The sequence below is a fragment of the Anser brachyrhynchus genome, assembly GCF_964034855.1.
Source record: "Anser brachyrhynchus genome assembly, chromosome: 7".
Taxonomy (NCBI): Eukaryota; Metazoa; Chordata; class Aves; order Anseriformes; family Anatidae; genus Anser; species Anser brachyrhynchus.
The window spans coordinates 2,120,507-2,144,027 of record NC_137701.1 but is presented as its reverse complement, the minus strand read 5'-3'; the positions used below and the strand labels follow the sequence as shown (position 1 = coordinate 2,144,027).

General features: G+C 39.4%; 1 protein-coding gene across 3 annotated transcripts in view; it reads right to left on the bottom strand.

Moving 5' to 3' along the window:
* SATB2 (SATB homeobox 2) overlaps nt 1–23,521 on the bottom strand; it is a 135,967-nt gene that overhangs the window by 73,446 nt on the left and 39,000 nt on the right. For all 3 annotated transcript variants that reach the window (XM_080599932.1, XM_080599931.1, XM_080599933.1), the window contains 2 exons: nt 3,720–3,846; nt 1,451–1,574 (listed from right to left, as the gene is read on the bottom strand). In XM_080599932.1, the coding sequence (XP_080456058.1) occupies nt 1,451–1,574; nt 3,720–3,846 (251 nt within the window). The remainder of the gene's footprint in view (nt 1–1,450; nt 1,575–3,719; nt 3,847–23,521) is intronic.

Sequence of the window (23,521 nt, the reverse complement as noted above, 5' to 3'; positions counted from 1 at the left end):
TGCTACAGTCCTGCCATCAGTAATCTTTTTAATATCTGTCATACTGAGGTTATGGGAAGAGTAAACCAACTACAGCATTTCTACCTGGTAGGCTTTGAAACTCAAGTGGGAGGAACAAGACCTAGACAACAAATGAATTCTGCATATGAAATGATGCATAGTTTAGTTATACTGCATATTGAAGAAGACTGGGCAGAGACAACCATATGCTGCAATCATCATTAGCTGACCAGATTCCACAGATAATTCTATTTAAAGAAATTACACTTAAACTGTGTGAAAAGAAAAATACTTCCGTATTCAACACACTTATGCTCTGTGCATATCTCGAGTCACTGCTACTCCTTTAGTAAATAAGGCAAGTTACGCAGCTTTTGCTTACCCAGCCTTTCCATTTGTTTTAGATCTGCAGACCTAACATGACTAAGAAAGGTGAGGAACATTTTCTGCTGGAAAGCAATTCCTACCTATTGCAGAGACCTAAATTCTGCTCTGTAACTCACCTTTGTACCCCCGTGCTTTCCCTGGAGTTGTAGTCATAAGACAGTGAGGCAAATTTGTGTTAGTTACAGATAGAAAGAATTCTCTTGGTTCACAGAGGCTTTGGATCATGAACTGCAGGATGAGTGTACAGTGTAACACAAGACAGGCAGTTGGATGCAATGGATTTTTTAGCAAGCAGAACTTACTGATGTTTTGACTTTTAAAAGATACAACAAACAGATTAACATAAGATTCTAATGAAGTTTTTAGAAGGCAATATACTTCTTGGTCCCACCAAAGTTGTTTGGTCTGAGTGCTGAAATGTTTTTCTGTTTTTGTGCGAAGCAAGGAGGCTTCAGTCATGAAAACTTTTTGAATCTCTGGTTATGACAATCCGAAGTACAAATAGAGCTCATGATATCTGTAGGAACCAGTCTGTCTTAGACATGACATTGCTGTCATTTATAAAGTAGTCATGGAGAACAAAACTATGAGTTTTTGTTCTTTTTTAAAGATAATTACATCTATGTTTTTGTTGCTGTTGTTTAGAAATTGAGGTACAACTGTTAAAAAGGCATACTTTTTATCACAGTTGGAAGCTGATGAGAGCTACATGTGGGTTAGTAGGGGAGGCAGGTTCTAGTGGGAAGAAGCTACTCCGAGCTCACCCTTGACAATTGTCAGTCCTATTGAAAAAGCTTCAGAAAAATATCTAGATGAAAACCCTCTGAATACTTGAATAGAAATCAACCAATTCTTAATTTCCACCTGACAACCAACTAATAAAACCTGGTATACAAATAATCTTTTCCATATTAATTAGAATTTCTCCTTTCTAAGGAAAACAAGAAAATAATTCAATATTCATGGAATGGTTTCCCCCTTTATTAAGCCCTTTACTGAAAAAAAAAAAAAAAAGTTGGATCTTGGAAATCTGTCTTTCCCTAAGCCTGCTAAAAACACTGACCTGTGAGAGAGGGCATTCTTTGGCTAATGTGCTCTGATTCATCTCTTTGAGCAGTTCCTTTAAGGCATTGCGAACTGTGGCGTGGTTCCACTGCTCTGCTGGCAAGTCTTCCAACTTTGAACAACTGTCAAAACAGAAAGCAGAAAGTAGATAGAAACATCACCTTCACAGATGCTTACTCTTTGTGTACGAGAGCCATAGACCTTTAAGCAGCGAGCACAACTTTATTGTTTCCTGCTTAGCCAGCTCATCAAGGTATTTCTCTCCTCTTTCCCCTCCCCACCAAGCCCAGCTCCCAGATGTGAAGTTCAACCAAAAGAATGACAGTACATGGCAGGAATAGCAGTTAATCCTACTATGATACTGTGTGGCATAACCATTTCCTCTGAGACGGACCTCGTAGAGAGCAAAGAAACTCTGTGTAAAGCAAGTCACAGAACTGGCTGGATAAAGCCATCCTCTCCAAACAAATACTCCAGCTGGGATAGAAAAATAAACATATATGCCGCACTGCCACTAACAAAATCACTGCAAAGTAAGGGTCCTCACTGTGTGGAGCAGTAGGTCTGAAAAATGAGTTTCATTGTATACAGGTTCTTATACTGCCCTCATCACTAAAGTATCTGAGAGCCCTTCAGAAACGCATTAAGTCATATGCCCAACATCTGTCACATGCAGTTCATTCTCACTTTCATTCTATAAAAATTGCACATGTAGTAAACCTTTCGTCTTTGTGTGATTTGTGCCTCTTCTAGTTTAACAAGCTCATGGTCTCTGTCTACATACATGGGGACAGACCAAAAAACGTCAAACATCAGCACCAAAAAGTTGGGGGAAGCTTGTCATTGCTGTTGATGCCTGAGAGACTTAATGAATGCTCTCCAGTAAACTGAGGTGGTTCTGCTTTGTGCCTATAAAGACAGGCTTTACCCTCAGAGCTGAAAAGTTCAGTTGTGCTTGAGGAGTTCAAGTAGTCAACGACTATCTTTATCTCAAAGTCATGGGCTACCTTTTATTTACACTGCATCTTCAAGCATTTTGAAGATAAAGAATGAGACCTTGATCTTGGGTCGATACCCTCTGGTAATACCAACAGGACAGTAGACTAGGTGGGCTCCTGGTAGCTCATACTTCTGAGGAGATGAGTTACTGCACTCCAGTTTTACAGCAGGTACAGGCGTCTAGATGCTTTCACAACTATGCTGCAGAGATGCAGCCTAGGTGAGATGATAACGGTATATAAAACCAAGGAAAGGCCTTTAAATGAGAACTGGAAACCCCAAACCCCACCAGAGATAACAGGAAAAAATGTTGTGAGTTGTGAGCTTTTCATTAGTCAGTGAGGAACCAGCTACTTTCAAATTCCAAACTAAACTGAACAGTTGGTAGATATGTACCTGCCACCAAAGGATGCTGACACACTTCACAATGGAACCTTGTTTTGTTCCGGTTGAGCTTCCAGGAACTGTATGCAAATTCTTCCAGGCTGTCTGTTATTTTCACCTTTTTCCTCTGAAATCTCCTGGCCATAAAGCTACAACTGACCATGCAATGTAGGCTTATCGGCAGTCCTAGGGAGTGCCATGCACTCCCAGGGACCTGCTACGTCTCCTTGCACAGGCACCAGTTGCTGTTTGAGAACTCTTCTGAAGAGCAACGGGGGGGGGGGGGGGGGGGGGGCAGAAGTTTTGGAAGGGAGAGCAAGTAAGTGTAAGAGCATCAGGAAGTTTTGCTTTGCTAGTCAGAACTAGCATTTGAGGAAGGAAAATATTTTCCAAAGGCCAAACAGATCTGCAGTAACAGATCCCTTCTTCATCTTCCTGCTCTTCCACTGGGAAGACCACTGGAGAACAAAGGAAAGTCAAGAAGCTCCTCTCCTCCCCCATCTCAGCAACTGGCAGTAGAAGACCTGGCTTCTCACAATGTAACCCCTGGAAAAAGGCAAGGTGTTTGTTTTCTGTATAAAATAAGGCCTCAATAACCTATTAAATCAGGGATTGTAGCAAAGTCTGCCTTTAAAGCCCAGTACCTTTACTTGCCTTTCTGTTCCTCTCTCTGCTACCATGTTGCTGCTTCAGAAAACATAAAATATCAGTTGGAACATGCACCAAATAGCTGTCAGCTGACCTACCCTTCTCTTCATTTTTCTTTCCCTTTCATCAAAAGACCAGAAATTAATGAAGACAGGATGTGCTAATCTCTATAGTAATGCTGTAATCGACAGAGCAGCTCAGAGAATAGAGAAGGACAGATGTTCAGAAACACCCACCTTTGTAATTGGATTTTCAATGTCACAACATGATAGACATCTTGTAGCATGTCAGCTACTGTCGCATCTGGTGCATCAGTCACATAACTGAGAGGGAGGGGATTCCACCTCCCGAGCTTGATTATTCCTGAAAAGAAAACAAAACATTCATACTTTACATTTTACCGTCTGTTTACTAAACCCTTTGATAAGCTTGTTTGTTCAGGAGATTCAAGATCTGCCTTGAGGTTTATTGCAATCTTGCTCAAAAAAATGTTTTGTACTGACTCCTGAAGCAAACTATGGGAAACAGTAGGAATAGACTTCAAATTCTTAGCAGAGACTTGCTGACATGTTCCTGGCTCTTAAATTACTTCAAGGAAGCACAGGATGCTTCCTCCCATCACATCTTTCATCATCCTACTAAAGTCTGCTTTTCTAAGTTAGAAGAAGCTTTAAATACTCTGTGGTCTTCTGCAGTCTCCAAAACCCTTCTGTAAATAAATGAATTGGTTTTGACTTGAACAGGAAAACTCCTATGTGTGGGCTTTCAGCACAGTTACAATCTAATCATGGTATGATTGCCAGTGCAGATGGATGGCACTGGAAAGCCATGAAGTAGGAAGAGTTCACTCCCAGCTGCAAGTTGCACTATGCAGACAGTTGCTTTTCTTTGCAACAAACAACTGCAGGCTGCTGACCACAGATCCAAAATAGAAGGGGGGAGGAGGGATGTTTTAAGTCCTGTTTCTACTTCTGCTCATTCTTTAGTAAGGATCATCACCTTTTCTGGATGGGCTCGTCACAAAGGCTATAAACTGGGGTGGTAAACCATTTGGGGCAGAGGTATTATTTCTGTTTAGACCATTGCAGAGGGCCCACCCCCACCAAAAACAATGACTAATACCCGGGAATGACTTCCAGGAAGACACCAAACAAAAAAAGCCACAGTGCTACCTTACATGAAAACAGAGCAGCTCAGCCCTGCTCTGCAATACATTATACATTACAACTGTCACTTTTATTTCCTCTTTCACCATGTTGCCATTGCCCCACTGCTCTGGTCACATAACTTTTCTTAGCACAGCCCTACAAGGAACCCATTGCCTTATCTCACATTTAAACCAATGACTTTTGAGGTCTGCTTATATATTCTCTGATCTTCCCAAAGAGTATCTGCAAGCCCTATTGTCAGAAATACGCTGAGAAATACGCATGAGAAAACCACTTTCTCTGTGATAACAGCAGCTCCAAGACACCTTTTTGGGTATCTGGAAGGATCCTGTGATGCTAAGAAATGTCAGCCCTCTCCTTCTCACATTCTAGTCTCAGATCTTCACCAGCTCTGGAACTAATCCAATTGAAATAAATGGCAAAGGCCTTTTATCCTTATCTTTAAAGCACAATTGTAAAATAAACAACACATCTGAAACAGTAAAACAAGGCTTCTTGCATAGATACAACAGGACACAATATGATGAGCACATGAAATACTTGCTGTGGACTATTTTTTATCTCATTCCTACACAGGTTGAAGAGGAAATAATTATAGCACAACTCCTTTTCTGTAGCACTTAAATGCTTGCATTTACCATGGACATACTGATTTGCAAGGTATTCTATCACCACATATTGAGAGAAGCTAGAAGAGACCTAATTCATCTTCAGTGGTACAAAATTTCACTGCAACATGCTAGTACAGATGGGCTAATGTTTCAAGAGCAGATTAGAAAGCTTTTGGCAAGGGGAGATCTTGTCCAAATGAAATAAAAAGTTAGCTAGTATTGCTTGATATCCAATGCTTGAAAATGGGACATAAACAGAACAAAAACATTTAAATGATGCACTGTTTCAGTATTAAGATTTAACAATCTGGTGCTGAATATGCTGCAGTATAAATAGTGCCTGGACTCAGATCCAGTAGAGTAACACACAGCACTCATTCACAGTACCGTATGTCTCCAGTGCTGGCTCCTTGAGTTATACTCCACTTGCCAAGAAAAGCTGTTTTTCTTAAGGGGATAGTTTACTTAATGTTATCTCTGGTGACAACAAGAAATGCATATAGTACAGCATATATTAGTCATGAAATGAGCATCGAGGGTCCACTGAGTGAAATACATGCTGGGAAAACACGGTTTAGCTGCTGACTTTCTTCACCCCCTTCTGCTATATAATAATTTAGAGCAAAATCACCTAAAAACCCAAAAATCTATACCAGCTTCACAGAACACTTGGCTTCCTATGTTTAACCATGCCAAGTTTTCATGTAATTGAAAAAATAAGCATCATATGTGCCCCATAAGTCACATCTAAATTGGTAATATTTTACAAGAGGCTTTATTTTTCATTCAATTAAGGAAAGCGCTCAGAGAGCATACCATCTGCAACTGCTCAGCCCTGGCAATGCTGGTGAGAGACAAAGAGACAGTAGGGGGGCCACTGAAGTTACCAAAGGTGTCCCCAAACTAGAAAGTACAAAGAAAAAAAGAAAAAAAAAAAAACACAAAATGCAGCTAGAGAGCATCAAGGGAAATACTATGCAAATTGTTTCACAGGAAATGTCTGCTACTACTGGAAGTTAGGTAGGCTCTTTTTTTTTTTTTTAATCCTCCTCTACAACTGGAGAGGAAATTGTTTTGGCTGGATTTAGACAAACACAGGTGTTACCACAATGCTCTGTGCCTCTGCATGTTAACACCTGCTGCAAGTCCTTTACTCTGTGTTACAGCACTGCTGATGTACGCTATTTTTTCAGCCGGTGTGATACAACGTGTAAATTTTTTTTTCAGAACACATTAAGCTGGTCCAAACGATAGCCAGAAGCCATGGTTTCCATCCAGCTCCTCAGCAGACTTCACAGGTGGTTTATTTCATGGCTCCAGCACTGTATTTAGGGCAACTCTTGGGCTGCATTTGGGAAGATGATACCAGCTTGTTGAGCAAATCCATTCTCAGCACGCTACAAGGCATAGCTCTGAATGTAAAATCTTAGCAGAATAAAATATTCCCCCCAAGGAGGTCCCTTCCCATCCAGGACTGCTGGGTATTGCTAATGCAACAGCATCCCGAAGACGGGAACAGCCTGGTAGCAAGGAGTCCCTTCCACATACAATTTTTTATGGCTCCACTCACTGACTCCAAATGGCACAGTTCTGAGTTTTGATTAAATCACTTTAACTGGCTAGACCGAGCATTTATCCTACCGTGACCTGAGACTTAGAAGTGAGGACAGAAATGAGCAAAACACTGTATTTTAGTAATGAATACACTACTGCTCCAGGAGTATTACTCTTCTGACAGCTCCAGACCTTCAGATTAGACTGCTCAGGAAATCTGAAAGCACACCCATCAGGAATTCACAAAACTCTCATGTTAATGAGTCTCATTGTCTTTTTTGTATCAATGACCTTTTGGGACTCTTCTCCTGGAACAGTTTTTTTGGAAGGGAAGTTCAACAGATTTCAAAGCTTACATGGTCAAGAAATGGCTGTACACAACAACAGCTCTCAGAAACTCATAAAGGAATGGTTGAATGTAGCCCAGGCCAGCTAGTCAATTAAATACGATAAACAGACCAAACAGTTTTCTCAAAAGAAATATTTTCGAAGGCATTTTCTACCCATGCTGACTGCTGTTTCTTTAACAGCATGTCCTGCTACAGACAGGTCTTTTATGAAATTTAAGCCTCAGCAATGTGTTCACTTGCCATTGAAGACATACTCGTTGCTGTTTGCTTTACTAAAATGCAGACAGGGAAAAAGGACAGCAGCCTAATTCTAAATTTGCGCAACTCCCTTTACCCACAAGAATGCCATAACAGACTAGCAGCAAAATTCTCAAGGGTCTCAAGCTCAAGTCTCAAATTCATACACAACTGCTGCAATTCACTGCTGCTCTTCCACTTTGGCCAACCATTTACCATTGCACCAGAGTGCTTTCAATTTACTTTAATTTAAAATGCAGCTACTTTGGATAAGAAAGTCGTAACTGTGCATGTGAGAGCAATACAACACATTGAAGAAAAGGCTTGACCAGCTACATCACAACTGGCTTCTATGCCTAGCAAAACTTGTCACAGGATCTTTATGACCTTTATTTTTAAAGTATCACCTAAAAGAGTGATGAATCCAAAGCACTTGGATTACTCCTAGGACTTCATGCTAATGAGATGCGAACGGAGAGGCTGCAAAGTTGGAGCTAAAGCACACTTCTGGAATAACAATGTTAGGAGCATTTAATAATCATAGCAGGGCATAAAAACAGCAAAAGGCAAAAAGCTCCAGCTAAGTTGGCAAACCCCTTTCATTACTATGTACCTTATATTGTCCCAGAAAATTATTTACCTAAAAGGGCTAGAAGCCTCATTTGTCTTTCCAAACAAAGTCTGCCATACAGTAGAGCACTTCATAGAATATCTGGGGGGTTAGCATACTGCATATTATAGCCTAACTATAACATTTCTTGGTGATAAAGAGCATGAAGTCTAGGTCCTGAACCTCCCAGTCTCCTGCACTGCCAACTTCACCTGGATAGTCCTACAGGAACTACTGAGGTATCTCACGAAAGTCTGGACACTTTAATAGGGACTATTGTAAAAACAAACTCAAAACAGGGCATTTTCCAAACTCCTTTCTGTAGCTAAACAGAACAAACAGGAACACATCTCAGGTTTTTACTGTCTTCCTTCACAAACTATCCCATCCCCACCATAGTTAGATTCCTGATTTCACTTTTCCTAAATTGTGAGCATACCTAAATCACATCCTAAGCGGATACTTGCAGGTAAATGACACAGGAGTAATACAGTTTATTTAAAACGTTAATCTGCTAGGGCTAAAATTAAGTCACTGGATCAAATTAAGGACATTTTCAAAATTCATATTAGCATCACCACCCCCACCTCAACATTCTTCTGGAGACAGCTACAAAATTAATTGTCAACATTTGCCCAAATATGTACAGAGAGGGAAAGGGAAGAAATTGTGTGCTCATTGGCTAAAGGGGAAAAGAGAGATTGCAGAGAATACCAATTCTTTACCAAGCATTGTTAAGAAAAGCACTTGTCAGCACTAAGCTGACAATCCATTTGAATCCCTGGTGCACAATACCAAAAATTCTCTTCTATTACAACATAATAATACCTACAACATAATGTAACCTGCCGAGACTCATATGGGATGAGGTGTTAAAGCAGACAATTGCTCTCCTTGTGGATGGATGGGCACACTCAGGTTGTAAAATACAGAACTGCAAAGCTCATTTCTTAGACTCCAGCTCCATGTTCACTGACCCTGGGTCAGCACTCTTTGGTGGGAAAAGTTACATCCAGCCCTGGCAAGAACATGTGTCTGTGAAACCAGACACAGCAAACAACATGTTGTTTAAGTGCGTTTAAGAAAGGTTTAGGCAGTGCCCAATCCAGCTTAAGACCTCCTGAGTTATATTTGCCACTTCAAAGTGCTTTGAGCAAATCTGAATCAGCAGAGTTATACCGGACCAAAGCTGTGCCTTGTGTGGCTGCAGCCATTCCTGAGCTGCACTAGGTGGCCAGGAGTTTAGTTTCCTGCATTACAGGATCACAGCCTGAACACATCTGACTGCAAACACAAGGCTGGGTGAAGAACACAACCATCTGCTGCCATTCCATGAGTTCAACCAAACGGTCTTGCTTAACCACCTTACTTTTTAACAGAGTTCTTATCAACACAACAGACACCCAGAAGAAACTACAGCTTGGCATTAGTGCCCAAACACTTTTGATTCATTTTACAATTCCAAATGAAAGACCTCAATGAAACACTCAATAAAACCCCTGCCTCGAGGATAATCAAGCTGTTTATCCATCAACCATTACTGACAGGATCCCCTTGCAAGACAGGTACGCTCTTGTGACGTTGATTGCATTTGTTTATCCTCTTCAGATTCGTCTTGTCCCTATGCTATGTAATTTTCCTTTGTTCAGCTGTGCTTAGTTAGAGAAATTAAAAACTGCCTGTCCCATGTAATAAGTACATAGAACTATTTACCCATAAATCAGTTTGCAGGAAATCACTACCCTGCAATACATAATAACTCAGCCTGTGTTTCTAACCTGTGCTCTGGCTGTAGTATATCATCAAACTGTAACAACATAAAGGCGTAATTTGTAGTTATTATTGTTAATCCAGCAAAGAGAATGACTTTTCAAACAGAAAGGAGAAAAAAGGCAACAGGAACAATAATAAAAAAACAATAATTTTTGTATTACATGATTGTATTATTAAGCTGCCATTTCTAGACCTTATTGCAAATTTTAAAATATTACAACCACCTTTGCTTACCATTATAAGAGTGCCCATATTATTCTGTTGAATTTCAATCAGTGACATATTGGGGTAATAGATGGGAAAAATAATCAGCATAATCCTCCTTTGCACTTCTAAAGCACCCTTCATCAGAGGACCCCAAAGCACTTTAAAAAGCATTAATTAATTAAGCCTTGTAACATCCCTGTGAGGTAGGCTGTATTATGCCAATTGACATATCGGTGATTTAGTGATTGAAGGCACACAATGAGTATAATCCTATGTTTATGCCAATACAAAAGAAAACCCCTCCTTCCTCATTTCAGACTGTAATAAATAATTCAGTGAGAGAGCAGGAATAAACTATGTGATTACACTGTGATGTACACATCCACAAATCGACGGGAACACCCACACTCCCTGAATGACTAATTCTCCATCCCAGCTGATCAGACTCGTGCAACTTTAGGGCTCTGCACAAAAGGGTGACCTTCACCCAAGGGAAAGGCAAGACTGAGCCACCTGAAGCTCTGGCAGTGCAAGGCTGCTTGTACGGCTGTTGCTGGAGATGTTTTCTATTGCTGTTTTTGAAATGGCATCATAAACTACGTGTACAAAAGGGATTACAGAATTAAATTTTGTAGTGCAACAACAGATCTGCACTAATATGCAGATGTTAATATAGATTATATACTTATATGATTATATATTAAAATGTTTATAGAAACATGGATGTAACTGTCAACAGAAAGATTGCTAGTATGACAAGGTTTAATTGCTGAACTTTAGAATGTTTTCACAAATTAAAATTGCTTTGATAGCTGAAGCTTGGTTTGAGTTTTTAATTTTTTTAACGTTAGTGTTGCCCATTCCTTTCCTCCAGCATGACTATACTTCAGTATTAGACTTAACATGTACCAAACAGCCTTGTAATTCTACATATTGAGTTTACATTTTACTGTATAAAGATTGTGCCTCATGTAATAGATGCTGTTTCACATTTGGGAAATGTTACGTTAGGACCCTGACTTTTATTAGATTAATTTAATATAGGTACTAACTTACTAGACTAAATTAATAAAGATCTTCTTTAAAAAAAAAAAGGGGGGGGTAGGAGAACAGAATGAACCCGCAAATTAAATAAAATTTTCTGAAGCTTGTTATTTTGGAAGTCTTTATTTAATTTTCCAACCCGCTATTCTGTTTGAAAAACAGCCAATAATTGGTAAGGAAAAACAACATAAAAAAAAGTTGATGTTATTTACTTCGGGGGATTATTTTTTAAATTGTTATATAATAGATCATGAATACTTCAAATACACAGAAGGGTAAGGCACCAAAAGAGGTACAAAAATATTACCAAAATTGTATTTATTTTTTGTTACTCTGTATGGTTTTTAAAACTTTTATTTCCATTGAGGAAAAACATTTAGCCCTGCATAACATCTCTCTTTTGACATTTTGAGGATAAGTCTGCACTTACCTTAGATAGCAAGAAGTAATACATGAATAAAGAGAAGTAATACCTGAATAAAGAGAGAGAACTCCTCATTCTCTATCTTTTGTCTGAGAAAGGGAACCAAATCTCTAAGCATCACTTCCATAGTATAAAAAATAAGTCTTTTCAGTTATCAAAACTCATGAAAGAAAGGCTACTGTGTCCAGGATATTGAACAGCTCCTAACAGCTGCTTCATAACAATGTAACCCCAGAGCTCAGCTTTACCCTCCACCATTACACTTCCTCAGCAGTATTATTCAGTAGCCCCAGTGCCTGTAGGGTTGCAGCACCCACTCCTTCACTAACAGAATCCCCACATAATGCTCAATGGACAGCACTCGCTCCATTTTTGCGTGAAATTATTGCCTTTGAGGCAACCTCTACTCTTACGTTAAGATCCTTTGCAGCTCAAACCTGGGAACGCTTGAACTTGCTCAGCTCCACAGGAGCAAAGGCTACGCCTCCTGCCAGAGAGCAGTGGCTGCTGAATGCCAGCAAAACACCTACAGACCAGCAGTGTCGCGAGTCAGCCTACTCCCTGGCCAAAGAGCTTTCTTTAGCTGCTCCCATGCATGGAGGTTTGCTTTGCCATCTTAAAACCACCACTGTTCCTTTGGCTTTGGAGCAGCTGCCTCGCGTTGAGTCCCAGCCTCCTTGGAAAAACACTGGCTGCTTCTCTGCCATCCTGCCTGGCACCTGGACCACAGCTCCTGTCTGTAATTTAGAGTGTCCCAGAGAGCCAATGCAGGCAGATCCTGCTGGTGGGGACCTGTAACGTGCTTCCACCTCAGTCTTGCAGGATGAAAACTGGAGCTTTAGTGATTTTGCCTCAGTTACTAAGAAACATGAATGCAAGCATCCTTAACAGTTAGTGCTTTTCTCCATTGCACATTGTGTTTCTTTAACAGCCACAAAGGGTGCCTGGATCATCTAGACCAAAATTCTGGACTCAGTGACTGTATAGCCACCTCATGACCTACAAGAGCCTGCATATGTGTAAAAGGACCAGAACTTTACACAAAAGGTTTGCTTTCAAACCTTTTTCATCAGCCTCCTGCCAGCACAACACGCTGACAAAATCTGCCTCACAGCACCCTGACCAAGGAGAACAATGCACCTGGGCAGACAACCTTTGATGCTGTCCTTGGTCCTCTCTCCAGAAGCCTTCCTTGGATCTTATATTGTGATGTTTTCAAACGGAGAAGAGAGGGAGAGGCAGAAAAATGTTTTCCTTCTTTGAGAAAAATACCTGTATCTGTTTTTAAAAAGATGCAAGAGGTCTCAGACTTCAATTCAGCCAGCTTCAATGCTCCCCTATAATCTTCACATGGCAAGACAGCCCACTGAGCAGGAAAAAAAGCACAATAATATGGCATTGCAACAGAATACATAAAACACATGTTAAAGGTTATAAAAGAGCATTGCTAATAGGACATTCTAGAGGCTAATAGGTTTAAAATTAAGCCTCCAGACATTGTTTGGCCTTGAATGAATCTGAATATCCTGCTTACTCACAGTAACACTGCTACAGAGAGCACAGAAATCTGGCTCTCATACAGTAGCCAGCCATCTTTGTGTTGAGTCAACTACAAGTAGACTTGAAAATTCATGGGTCTCAAGACCAAAGAAAAATAAGGACACACAGCATGCTATGCTGCACAAACAAACCCCTAAACCAAATGCAGATTCATATTTTGGCCTATACAGTTTAACAGCTTAACCTCTTTAGTTTAAGATTTGTGTCTTTTGGGGTTTTCCTTACACTGTATACAAAACTACCAGAATCGTTTTTCACTAAATTACTACTTTTGGCTTGCCTTCTGTCTTTTCTTTCCTCCCACCACACATTCAGTCCTTGACTTCCACAAAAAAATACAGCTTGAACTGAAGAACTGGTAGGACAACATCTAACTAGCAGGGTAGAAAAGCATGAATTGCTGAGGAAAGAGAGAAGTTGAAGATTTCACTGAAAACCCTAAAGAACAGTTGCTTCCCCTAATTAATTCAACAAGAATGCAATATGTGAAGATATGGTTGCAGTTACCTCTGCAATTTGACTCAATTCTTTTACTCTCTGAAGCTGCATTATTGTAAGAGCATATCCAGACCCATACAAGACCTTACAATGTCTGTAGGCTTAATTCCAGTATCGCCAATGACATTCAGCTAGGAACTAAATCCACCATGAAGCAGTTAACAGATGAGGTAAGACTTGTATTCTAGTACTTGTTGTATGTATTTTAAAAAATCTGTATGTAAATGTGCATGCATACATATATTTAAAATATGCAATATAACAGAGACTGAAGGTTTGAGGACCTTTAGGCAAAGGACTTCCTCATAGCTAACAAAGGGGTAAGAAGCAAATGACCAACACTTACCCTTCCTTTATAAATTGACCTACTAGAGAGAGACAGAGAATAGTATCTTTAAAGTTGCAATATTTATTTTCAAAACACATTTGAACAATCCTAGTCTCTAGTTGGAGCAGCATTATACTTTCAGGTACATGACATTAAATTCAATACAAATCCTTCCTTCGCTGACATCCACTTCACTCAGTAACCTGATTCTTGGCTTCCTCATCTCCCTGTTCTATTCCAAGGAAGAGCAAAACAATTCTGCATTTCTGACAAATCTAAATACAGCTTTGCTGGTTACCAAACTATGCTACATTTCCTATCAACAGAAAACAAAAAACAAAAACAAAAAAAAAAGAAAAAGAAAAAGAAAAAAAAAGACCGTAGTTCACCACTAGAGGAGATGACTCAGAACAAGCAAGAACTGTTACCAGACTCAAAAAAATCAGTTTCCTCTTGTAGTGTTCATGAGCCCACACTATGCTGAGATGAACCCAGATTTGTTTTCTTAGCCCACATCTTCCTAGAACTGAGTCTATTTCCGTACAAAGCCACTAGGTCCTTTTTGGATCTTGTTTGCATTTCCATCCTCACATTAGTTTGTGAGCAAAAGACCACCAGAACAAATTCATTATTTTAAATAATTTTTGTGCACATGAAAAAGATTGGAAAGAGTAATTCACCTTTCGGATCTGGAGGTTTGCAGCACATGCAAATCGTGCTTTGAAGCATTTCCAGAAGTCTACTGCTTCTTTACACAGCAGCTAAGATTCTTAGGTAATCACAGGATTTAAAAGATGTGTAGTTTAAGGGACACCACCAGATGCTGCAAGTCTCAATAACGGCTAAAGCATTGGCGGCATTGCCAACATGCTCATGAGATAGTGAAGAGCTGTAGTACCTCCTGAGATCCATCCACACACTTTATCACAAAATAAATAATTTGCAGAGTTCCTCTTGCAATAAGGGTACCAGTCAGTGTGACCAGGCACAATTGTGGTCTAGACGTAAAAGGCCAGCACCATACCATTAAAATTGTAATATAGGAGAATGATAGTTTAAATATTAAATAAAATTGATAAATAATGGATGAATCTATAAGACTGTATGGGAAATGGCTTCCTTTAAATACACTTTTCTATACTAAACATGTTGCTTACATGAAATTTGAGTTGTTGTTCAATCAAATCTTGCTGAAAATGATGTTCTAACCCGTCTTTACAAACAGAAGTGATTTTATTGCTGGTGGCCCAAAACATTGGCCTCTCTGTTACCTCCTCTCCCTATGCTGAGGTAATATTTCTCATTGCATGTTTAAAGAAAAGAACTGAAGATCTGGAAGACCGTAATCTGGGAACGCATAAAGAACACTGCTAACTGACAGAAACTAAGGTAATAATTTGTAAAGGAAATACTCTGCTTTCAGGCTGTGGTAGCATAAACTCTTAACAAACAGCCATGAAATGGAGGTGCCAAAGTCAAGACACCAAGGCCTCAAGCCAGTTTTTATACAGGTATATAGAATATGAAAGGCTTCATATTGCATTAACTGCATCTTGTACTTGTATACACCATATTTAAATAAGAGGAATGTCATATCTGAAGAATCTTTTGAGTAACTTTTATAGTGAAGGAAAATATTACCAAATATCACAAAATGTCAGCACTCAACCCTTAAAAAGATCTTGTTAGAATCACAAAATTATGCTATTATCATAGGGGGTTTTCTGCCAATAGTGGAACAGGAATTTGCAGAGCCAAAATCTCACAACAGGTAGATTTGACAGGCTGATAGGCAATGAGGATGCACACTCTTTCTAGGCCTCAGGGAGATAGCAAAAGCCTCCATTAATAACTGTCCTGGCTAGAAAACTGTGTCTTGATGTTGTTGTCAGCCCTTTAGGCCTCCTATACAAAGCAAATAACTTTCATTCTTAGTTTACAAATATATTAATTGATTTTATTTCCTGCTAAAATGGAGCTCAGATTTGTCACAGTCCATAACACTCCCTTGTGGAAAGCAGCTCTGCTGGTCAGTTCCTGCTCGCCTGCCCACCCCAGGCCACATCACTGTTGCCTTCCTCCTCCCACCCACACCACGCTGCTCCATCTCGGAATGATGGCAGCCACCTCCGAGCTCTACAGGAATAAATCTCCAGACCGCAAACCTCTAATATCCCCTCCTCCTACCTACAAGGCAACACTTGCTCTCAATTTAGCTTGAGTCATGACCTTTCTTCCCATCTTCTTCCCATGCATTTAACCAAATTTAAAAAACAGAGGAAGAAGAGATCACGAGAGACTGCAGTGGTTTTGGCCTACTGGGACGAGTGAGGGATGCCTTCTCCTCAAGGACCGTTTTTGCCATGACTGAGGGTACCTGCCTCAAGGCTCGCTCAGCCTGTACAGAGAAGAGCAGCCCAGAACGCACAACAGTGTGAGCCTCCAGGGCACAGGGCAGCTTTCCTTGGAGATCAAAAAGGAGCTCTGCAGGCAGGCATGACGGTACCTGCCAGTCACATTTGCACCTCAGCGTTAGCTGTCCACACTGTGCACATATGGGCTACACATTTAACCATCTGGGTGCACAGACCCTTCTCTCCCTGCAGTCAAGAAGACGAAAAAATTTGATTTTTCCACTAAAATAACCCACTTTACTGCCATAGCAATTTATTTTTTTTCATACAGTCTCTTCTGGATCAGTTTTATGTATACATTATTAAATACTTGATGGAATAACTATTTATCTAGAACATGCATGATGTTTTAAGTAGCTGCAAATATTATATACATAGCCACACAATGGGAGAGAATGGAGAAATAAGTTTAAATCACACTCCTCTTGCTGATTTTCACAGTAGAAGTAGTAAAGTATTTGTAGGGAGCCGACACCATAAAACACAAAGGAAATTTAAAGGGAAAAAAAGTATTTACTTTAAAGGACTAATACTAATACTTCTCCCCTTTTCTGCGCATAAACATATGTATATTTGTATTAATTCTGGACACAATATAGCTGATACATTCAAATGTATGTCCATTTAGACATGTGTACATAGCATGTTGGCATAACTAAGAAATGAAAAACAAATAAGTTAAAAAACTGTAAATTAGATTTTTTTTCTTTCTTTCTCTGAGTACTGCCAGAAAATGCCTTTGCATTTTGTCTTGAGGTTTGAACATAAGTAGTCATTTTCTGACAATATTTGGAAGAGAAGTTTTCAACTATACCAAGTTGGTAAAGCCATTATTTCCATTGCAGAAAATTACTTCCAATCCTTTTGCTTCTCAAATCACCCCCAAAAGACAATATTTTTTTCCGAATATTCCCTGTGTAATACAGATCTGTAGACTGTGGAAGAAGCAGATATTTTGTTACAGTGGACAATGATCTGGATAGAGGGAGGGAGTCAGTTCATGAAACCGCAACTTGCATAACTGTTTTTGCTTACATGAAAAACAAATCAACTGATCATTTCCTGACAGACGAAGCATTACAGTCAAAGAGAATATAAGTATTTTATTCTTTTACTATTTAGCCCTATCCTTACTCCCTTCCTATCACTCTATTCCCTTTTTATTTGAAAAACAGTTTTTAAAGAAGATACATTTTAAAGAAGGAATTCTGTCTCAAACAGTAAAAAGCTGAAACAGGAAAAAATCAAGACCAGATCACCTTGAAATAACATATTTTTAAATCCCATGCTCTATGCCTCCCCTGCTGTTTAACTTTCTCTCCCAGCAAAAGCATTCAGGGTATTTGATAAGACTATCAATATCTTTGTTCAGTCCCCCAGCACCAGGCCTCCATGGATGGCTTTTAGGTGGATTTGTTACTTGTCAGAGCAGCAGCACTGCCCCGGTGGGTGTGTTCCCTAGGTGAGGGCTTAGCCCTCATGGATCCAAGTTCATCACTCGCCACATTGCTAATGAGACAAGTGCAGCCCAACACGAGGTTAATTGTCAGAAGCAATAATCTAAATTAAACTGGCCAACGTTCAAGTAAAAGGTACCTTATAAAATATCCTTTTCAAATGAAAGCAATCTCAGGAGTTTGTATGCCTACTCAATATAGAATTCCAAGCTTATAAAAAAAATCACAAAACCTTCCTCTTCCTCTCTAAGGAGCCAAAGTAATTATTTTTAATACAGTGACATATGTTAGACAAAAGTATTAAGGAGGGGGTTTCGTTCCACTCCAAGTCTCCACGGAATTTTCCCTTATGTGAGCACACATCTGAGCTCAGATCTTAGCCCAACCAATGAACATTTTTTGAAATTAAGGTTATTAGTTGATGAGAAATCCTTTTAAAAATAAGCCCAAAACAGGGAAGGTCTGGTGTGGCGCTCCCACCATTGAGAATTGTCATTAAAACAATACAGGAAAAAAAACAAACGTTCACAAAAACATTTGATAAAAGGCCCAAGTCAACTCAAAGCTCACTCCATTTTGGCTGGGACTCTGGGCTCACAACAGCTTCAGCCTGCCAAAAGAAATACAACCACCCGTTTCTTCCTGATGCTTTCACCCAGGGAGAGACCTGTTCCTTTGCTTTCCCCTGCCACGATAATGACATGCCTGCTAGGATTTGATTTGGGTTCGTATCACAGCCTGTCTTTGAAACAATTATTATTTTGTTAATTGTCAGAAGAAAAGGACTTAAGTGGCACCTCAAACTGACATAGTAACCAATAGCTTCCAGATAATTGTTATGTGCTGTAATTAAAATAACGCATGTTGAGAAGAAAAATTTAAAAATACCTTGGGGTACAATAGTTTAGGATATAATTCCACACAGGGAATCTGTATAATTTTGGTTGTAACCACACAGGAAAAATGTAGAATTTAAGTTAGAAATTATTCACTTACCATGCAGAGTTAGTACAAAAAAGTGTATTCATCTAATACAAATGAATGTTGTGGGTGTAGTTACAGTGTTTTATGTGTGTGTTTACCCATAAGGAATGACTGCAACATGTATGGAAAAGTAGTTTTTAATTAACCTTTTTTATACTTTTAAGATTATTTGATTCTTTGTCATTTTTATGAAGATAATAAATGCTGATAAGTGGATACAAAGATACTTTTCAAAACACTCAGTCATCTATACCTAATCTCTGTACTAGTGACAGTCAGAATACCCAGGTATTCAAAATATCTGAATTTTAGCCTCAAACATGAGATTATTTTAACATGGATAAATACAGTGAAAAACCTCTCAACTGAAAAACAATAAATGTAACAAGAAATAATAATTCTACGCAAAACACCATGAAAGCCAGTGGATTCAAGAAATGTTAAATGAGAAAAATCTTGGCTCAGCCTTTATTGAGATTCCACAAGAAATGCCTTTCTTTTTGTAACACAGGGTTGAACTCTTGAATCACTACAAATGCCTAGTCTAAGAGGTAGCTGGCAACTGCAGTGGCATGAAAAGCATCTTGAACTAGACTTTGCCAGTTCCAGATGAGGATGCTAACTTGAGCTACCTATAAACATTCTTAGGTTTCTCTCTCTCTTTTTTTTTTTTAATGCCATTTGGGAATTTTCAGGTTCCCCTACCAAAATATCAAATTCAATCCAAAATGCAAAAGCTTTGTTACATTACATTACATTCCTTGGATGCATTGGACAGTCTACAGCCTACTCAGGAATGTAAGGAAAATGTGCAAAATGACACTCTCAATGCACTAAAACGAACTCTGGAAGTTTGGCAGAAGCACATATTTAACTTTGCTCACAAGCACAACCAACTGAATCAAGCTGTACTAGTAGCACCAGCCAAAGATGAATTCTCAAAGACAAACAGGCTGTGGCAAAACTGAGAAGATCCAAGAGTTCCTGAAGAGTTCCCTTCATGTAGGTATTAAGTCTGGGCCATGCTCTTGCTGCCAAATTCTTAATGTGCACACAAAAGCAAACAGCAATATTGGCATAATGAATGTAGAGTCACTGACCTGTGCCCACATTCAGCCAGACAGATGTTGGCTGTACCACTGCCCAGATCAACTGAGCAAAGACCAAAGACGCTTGGAGAACAGCAAGCATCTCCCCCCCTGAAGTAAGGACTTCACTCACTAGATCAACTGAGTAAGGCTCAAGGTAACATATTTACAAAGTCCATCTTACACTTCTTTTTATACATAGTAGTTTGATCTCTTTGTCCTTTAAAATCTGAATTTCTCTTTCAGATTGGTGAAACAGGCATTTTAGCCTTCATTTCTCCCCAGACTTATCGAAGGGCCATAACATAGTTCCACTCGAAAATGCAAAGAAATGCTCTAACGAATAGCTATTATATATGTAAAGATATAGAACTGCCTATTTTCAGCATTAAAAGCAAAAAATATTTCCAGGCAACTTGTTTAATCAGACTAAAAATATGCTAGACCACAAGTTTTTATTTTTTGTTTTTCTTCTTCTTTTTTCTTTATCCTTGTACTGGGGATTTGAAGGATGACACTACACCCTTAAGGTCAGAAGTGTTAAGTATCTAGTCAAGATGTAAGGAAAAAATCAGGCAAGCAACATAAAAGCAGCTTTGGGCTGCTTTTTTCTTTTTCTTGCAAATGAAGAAATTTACCATAGAAGCCTGTTACCTTCCTGATGCTTTGCACCTCCAGCAGTCAAAGAAGAAAACACCCATTAGACAGCTGTAGGGTTGCTCTCTGGAAGAAGCCTAATATTTTCTGTCCTAATCCAAAAACACTAATCCCAGCAGGGCAAGCTACCAAGCAGCTACTTGGGCCAGCTTGATGAGGTTGTAGTTATTTACTTCTGTCAATTTAAGCCCAAATTGTAAGTGCTTATTCAGTCTTCCTACTGTTTTAACTACTAAGCATGCAGGATGATGACCACCTTTGCAGGGCTGAGCTGCTGCTTACCAGTAGTTAGAACTAAATAAAATCAGAAAAACAGATTTGGAAAACCTAACACACTTTCAGAAATTACACTCTGCTTCAAGACCTAGCACAGTAATAGACTGTCACAGGAACAGCTATTTCCTTGGCAAGATAGTGCAATAATGCAATTACTGCCATTTAATTAATTTATATTCTCAAAATCTGTCTCCTTACAATTTCTAAGTATTTCACTTGAGCATCAAGATAGGACTTTCTGACCCTGTTTAACATGACAACCCCTGCAACAAATGGCAGTTGTCTATAAAAAGAGGGGGCTCTCTGAGCACACATGCATGGTTTGGTTTGGTGTGGTTTGTTTTAAAGCAGGTCAGAGCGCAAGGGACCTTTTCCACCATGTGGGACTAAACGCCAAGAAATCTCACTTCGAGGACTGCCACGCTCCTCTGTGAAATAAAATGACACTGCTGTTAAGTCTGGATGTAATTACAGATATGAAAGGATGCCTGCAAAACTATGCTTGTATCTTTCTTGCTCCTCATCCTATGCTATAGATGTATTTGCCATACAGCTGTTAACATCCTGAACAAGTAACATGCAGCAGACTTAACATTTCCTTTCACTTTAAGCACTAGCATGCAGCGGTGGCTGTTAAGGCAGGCTTACCAGTAAAGAATGAGACCTTTGTCTGCCTCTAGTGCGGGCAGAGCTCTCCCCTGCCTGCCCCTGCAGCCCTGGGCAAGAGCTATGCCAGGAAGCCTTGACCTCCGGCCCGACAAGGACACTTAGTAGGGCTAAGGGTAATCCCAGCTCCTCCTTGCTCATTCAGTTTCTTGAGCTGTTTGAAGCAATCATTACCAACTCAGCTACATTTTGTGGTCATATTATAAAATGAATCATTGTTCAACAGTCCAAGATTGCTAAACTCATTTTATGTGTGGTTTAGAGTAGAGTCATTGGTTGCTCAGACCCCTCCGAGTTGTACTCCCTCCAGCCTAGTCGCAGCAGGGAAAGCGCTTCTCCTTGGCACTGTTCCAAATTTAGGATGGTGTAATAGGGCAGAATTTGGCCTCTAGTACTTGTTCTCACAAGCTCCCCAAGAGCCAGCCAAGATTTTTTTCAGCCACTTCCTTCTGATGAGATTTTACCTCAGAGAGGCTCCAGCTTTTGTGCGGTCTTAACACAGTGACTGCTGGGAATTCAAGTGTCTACCCAGGCCTGCGAGGTGCTCACTTTACACCCTCCCAGGCCTAACTTCACCCTACGTGTTCCTATACACACTATTTCTGTTTTAAGAGAGCCCATGGAATATTTTATGTTGGGATTTGGTAAGAGTGAATGAATGCTCCATTATTCATTCTGGTGGTACAGCAGTGGTGGCTCTCAAGTTTTACAATGCAACACATTGCTGTAATGACATCATATGACATCATAAATCTCCCATGATTTCTAAAGCCTCTGATGAATGGTTCCACATAACCACTGTGTTAATAAATGGAAAAAAAAAAAAAAAAGGTGAATCAAAGAAAAATCTTGTGCATTTATGCACAAGTTAGAGGTCTACAGGCAAGTACTAAACCCCCTATGCTTTACGAAGAAAACACTTTACCTTCAGTCCTAAAGTAAAGAAGAAGGCACCATCTTAATTTATGGACACTCTTAGACAGGGAATCCAACTTTCACATGAAAATCTCATATAGACAGCTCCTCCACAAAAACGTATGAATCTTAATTTCAAGTAATATTTCTAACAAGTTCTCTGAAGAAAAAAAAAAGTATTATATTTCCTTTATTTCATCCAAATGTTTACGATATTTCAACCACAAATAGTGCAAAAAATATAACACATATTTTTCCTTTCTTTCAAAACCACATACATATTAGTCAAGCTGAAGACCAACTTCTTAGTCCTTTTCAAAAAGGTGGCTATTTGCCATCCTTACCGTCAGTCAAACACACACAGCTCAAGCAAAACCATAAGCCTGCTGTAAGACGCCCAGCCTCAGGCTTCATGCATCTCTCTACTGTCTGCAGTTTCTTCTTCCTATGCTCTCAAGAAAGGTACTTGAAACCAGGTCAAATCTTATATTTACTAAAACAAACACATCTCCCCACTTTCAGCCTCAGCACTCCCACAATTCTGTCCTCTGAGGACACAGATAATCTTTCTCTTTGCAGCACTAGGAGGATTCCTATGAGTAATTTCTATTTTGTTGTCCTGGTCTAAGTGTATTCACATCTACTTGGGTATTCATGTAAGCAAGCAAGAACCTAAACCCAAGCTTGTAGGATGTATTACAAAAAACAATCAAGATACTCTGAAGATCATTAGACAAAAATATCCTGCGGACTGATGGCTTTCATATAAGGAAAAATATTGTGTAGAAAAATGGCTTTGGCCTATCCCACAAGTAGCTAAGTAACCTGCCCCAGAATAGTTGCATCAAGGTTGTTGTTTTTTTGTTTTCTTTTGTTTTCTTTTGTTTGTTTGTTTTTTCCTGTACAGCTGAAAAATTATGACTTGATTATGAAAAATTATTATTTTTTTCCTAACAGAGCTGAAAAATTACGTGGACAGAACATCCCAAACAAGCTCTTTGCAAAGACTCAACAGTGGCTACTGTTCATACAGATAAACATATCTGAAGTTGTGTTACCTATGCTGTAATCAACCTGCCTCTTAACAGACCAGTTACTTCTTCACATAAAACAAGTTCTGAAATGTAGCTTGAGATATATCTAGAAATAAAAATCATGTTTCAACCTCTGCCCTCAACTGCATCAGTGGGAATTGAAAACTCCACTGACTTCAGAA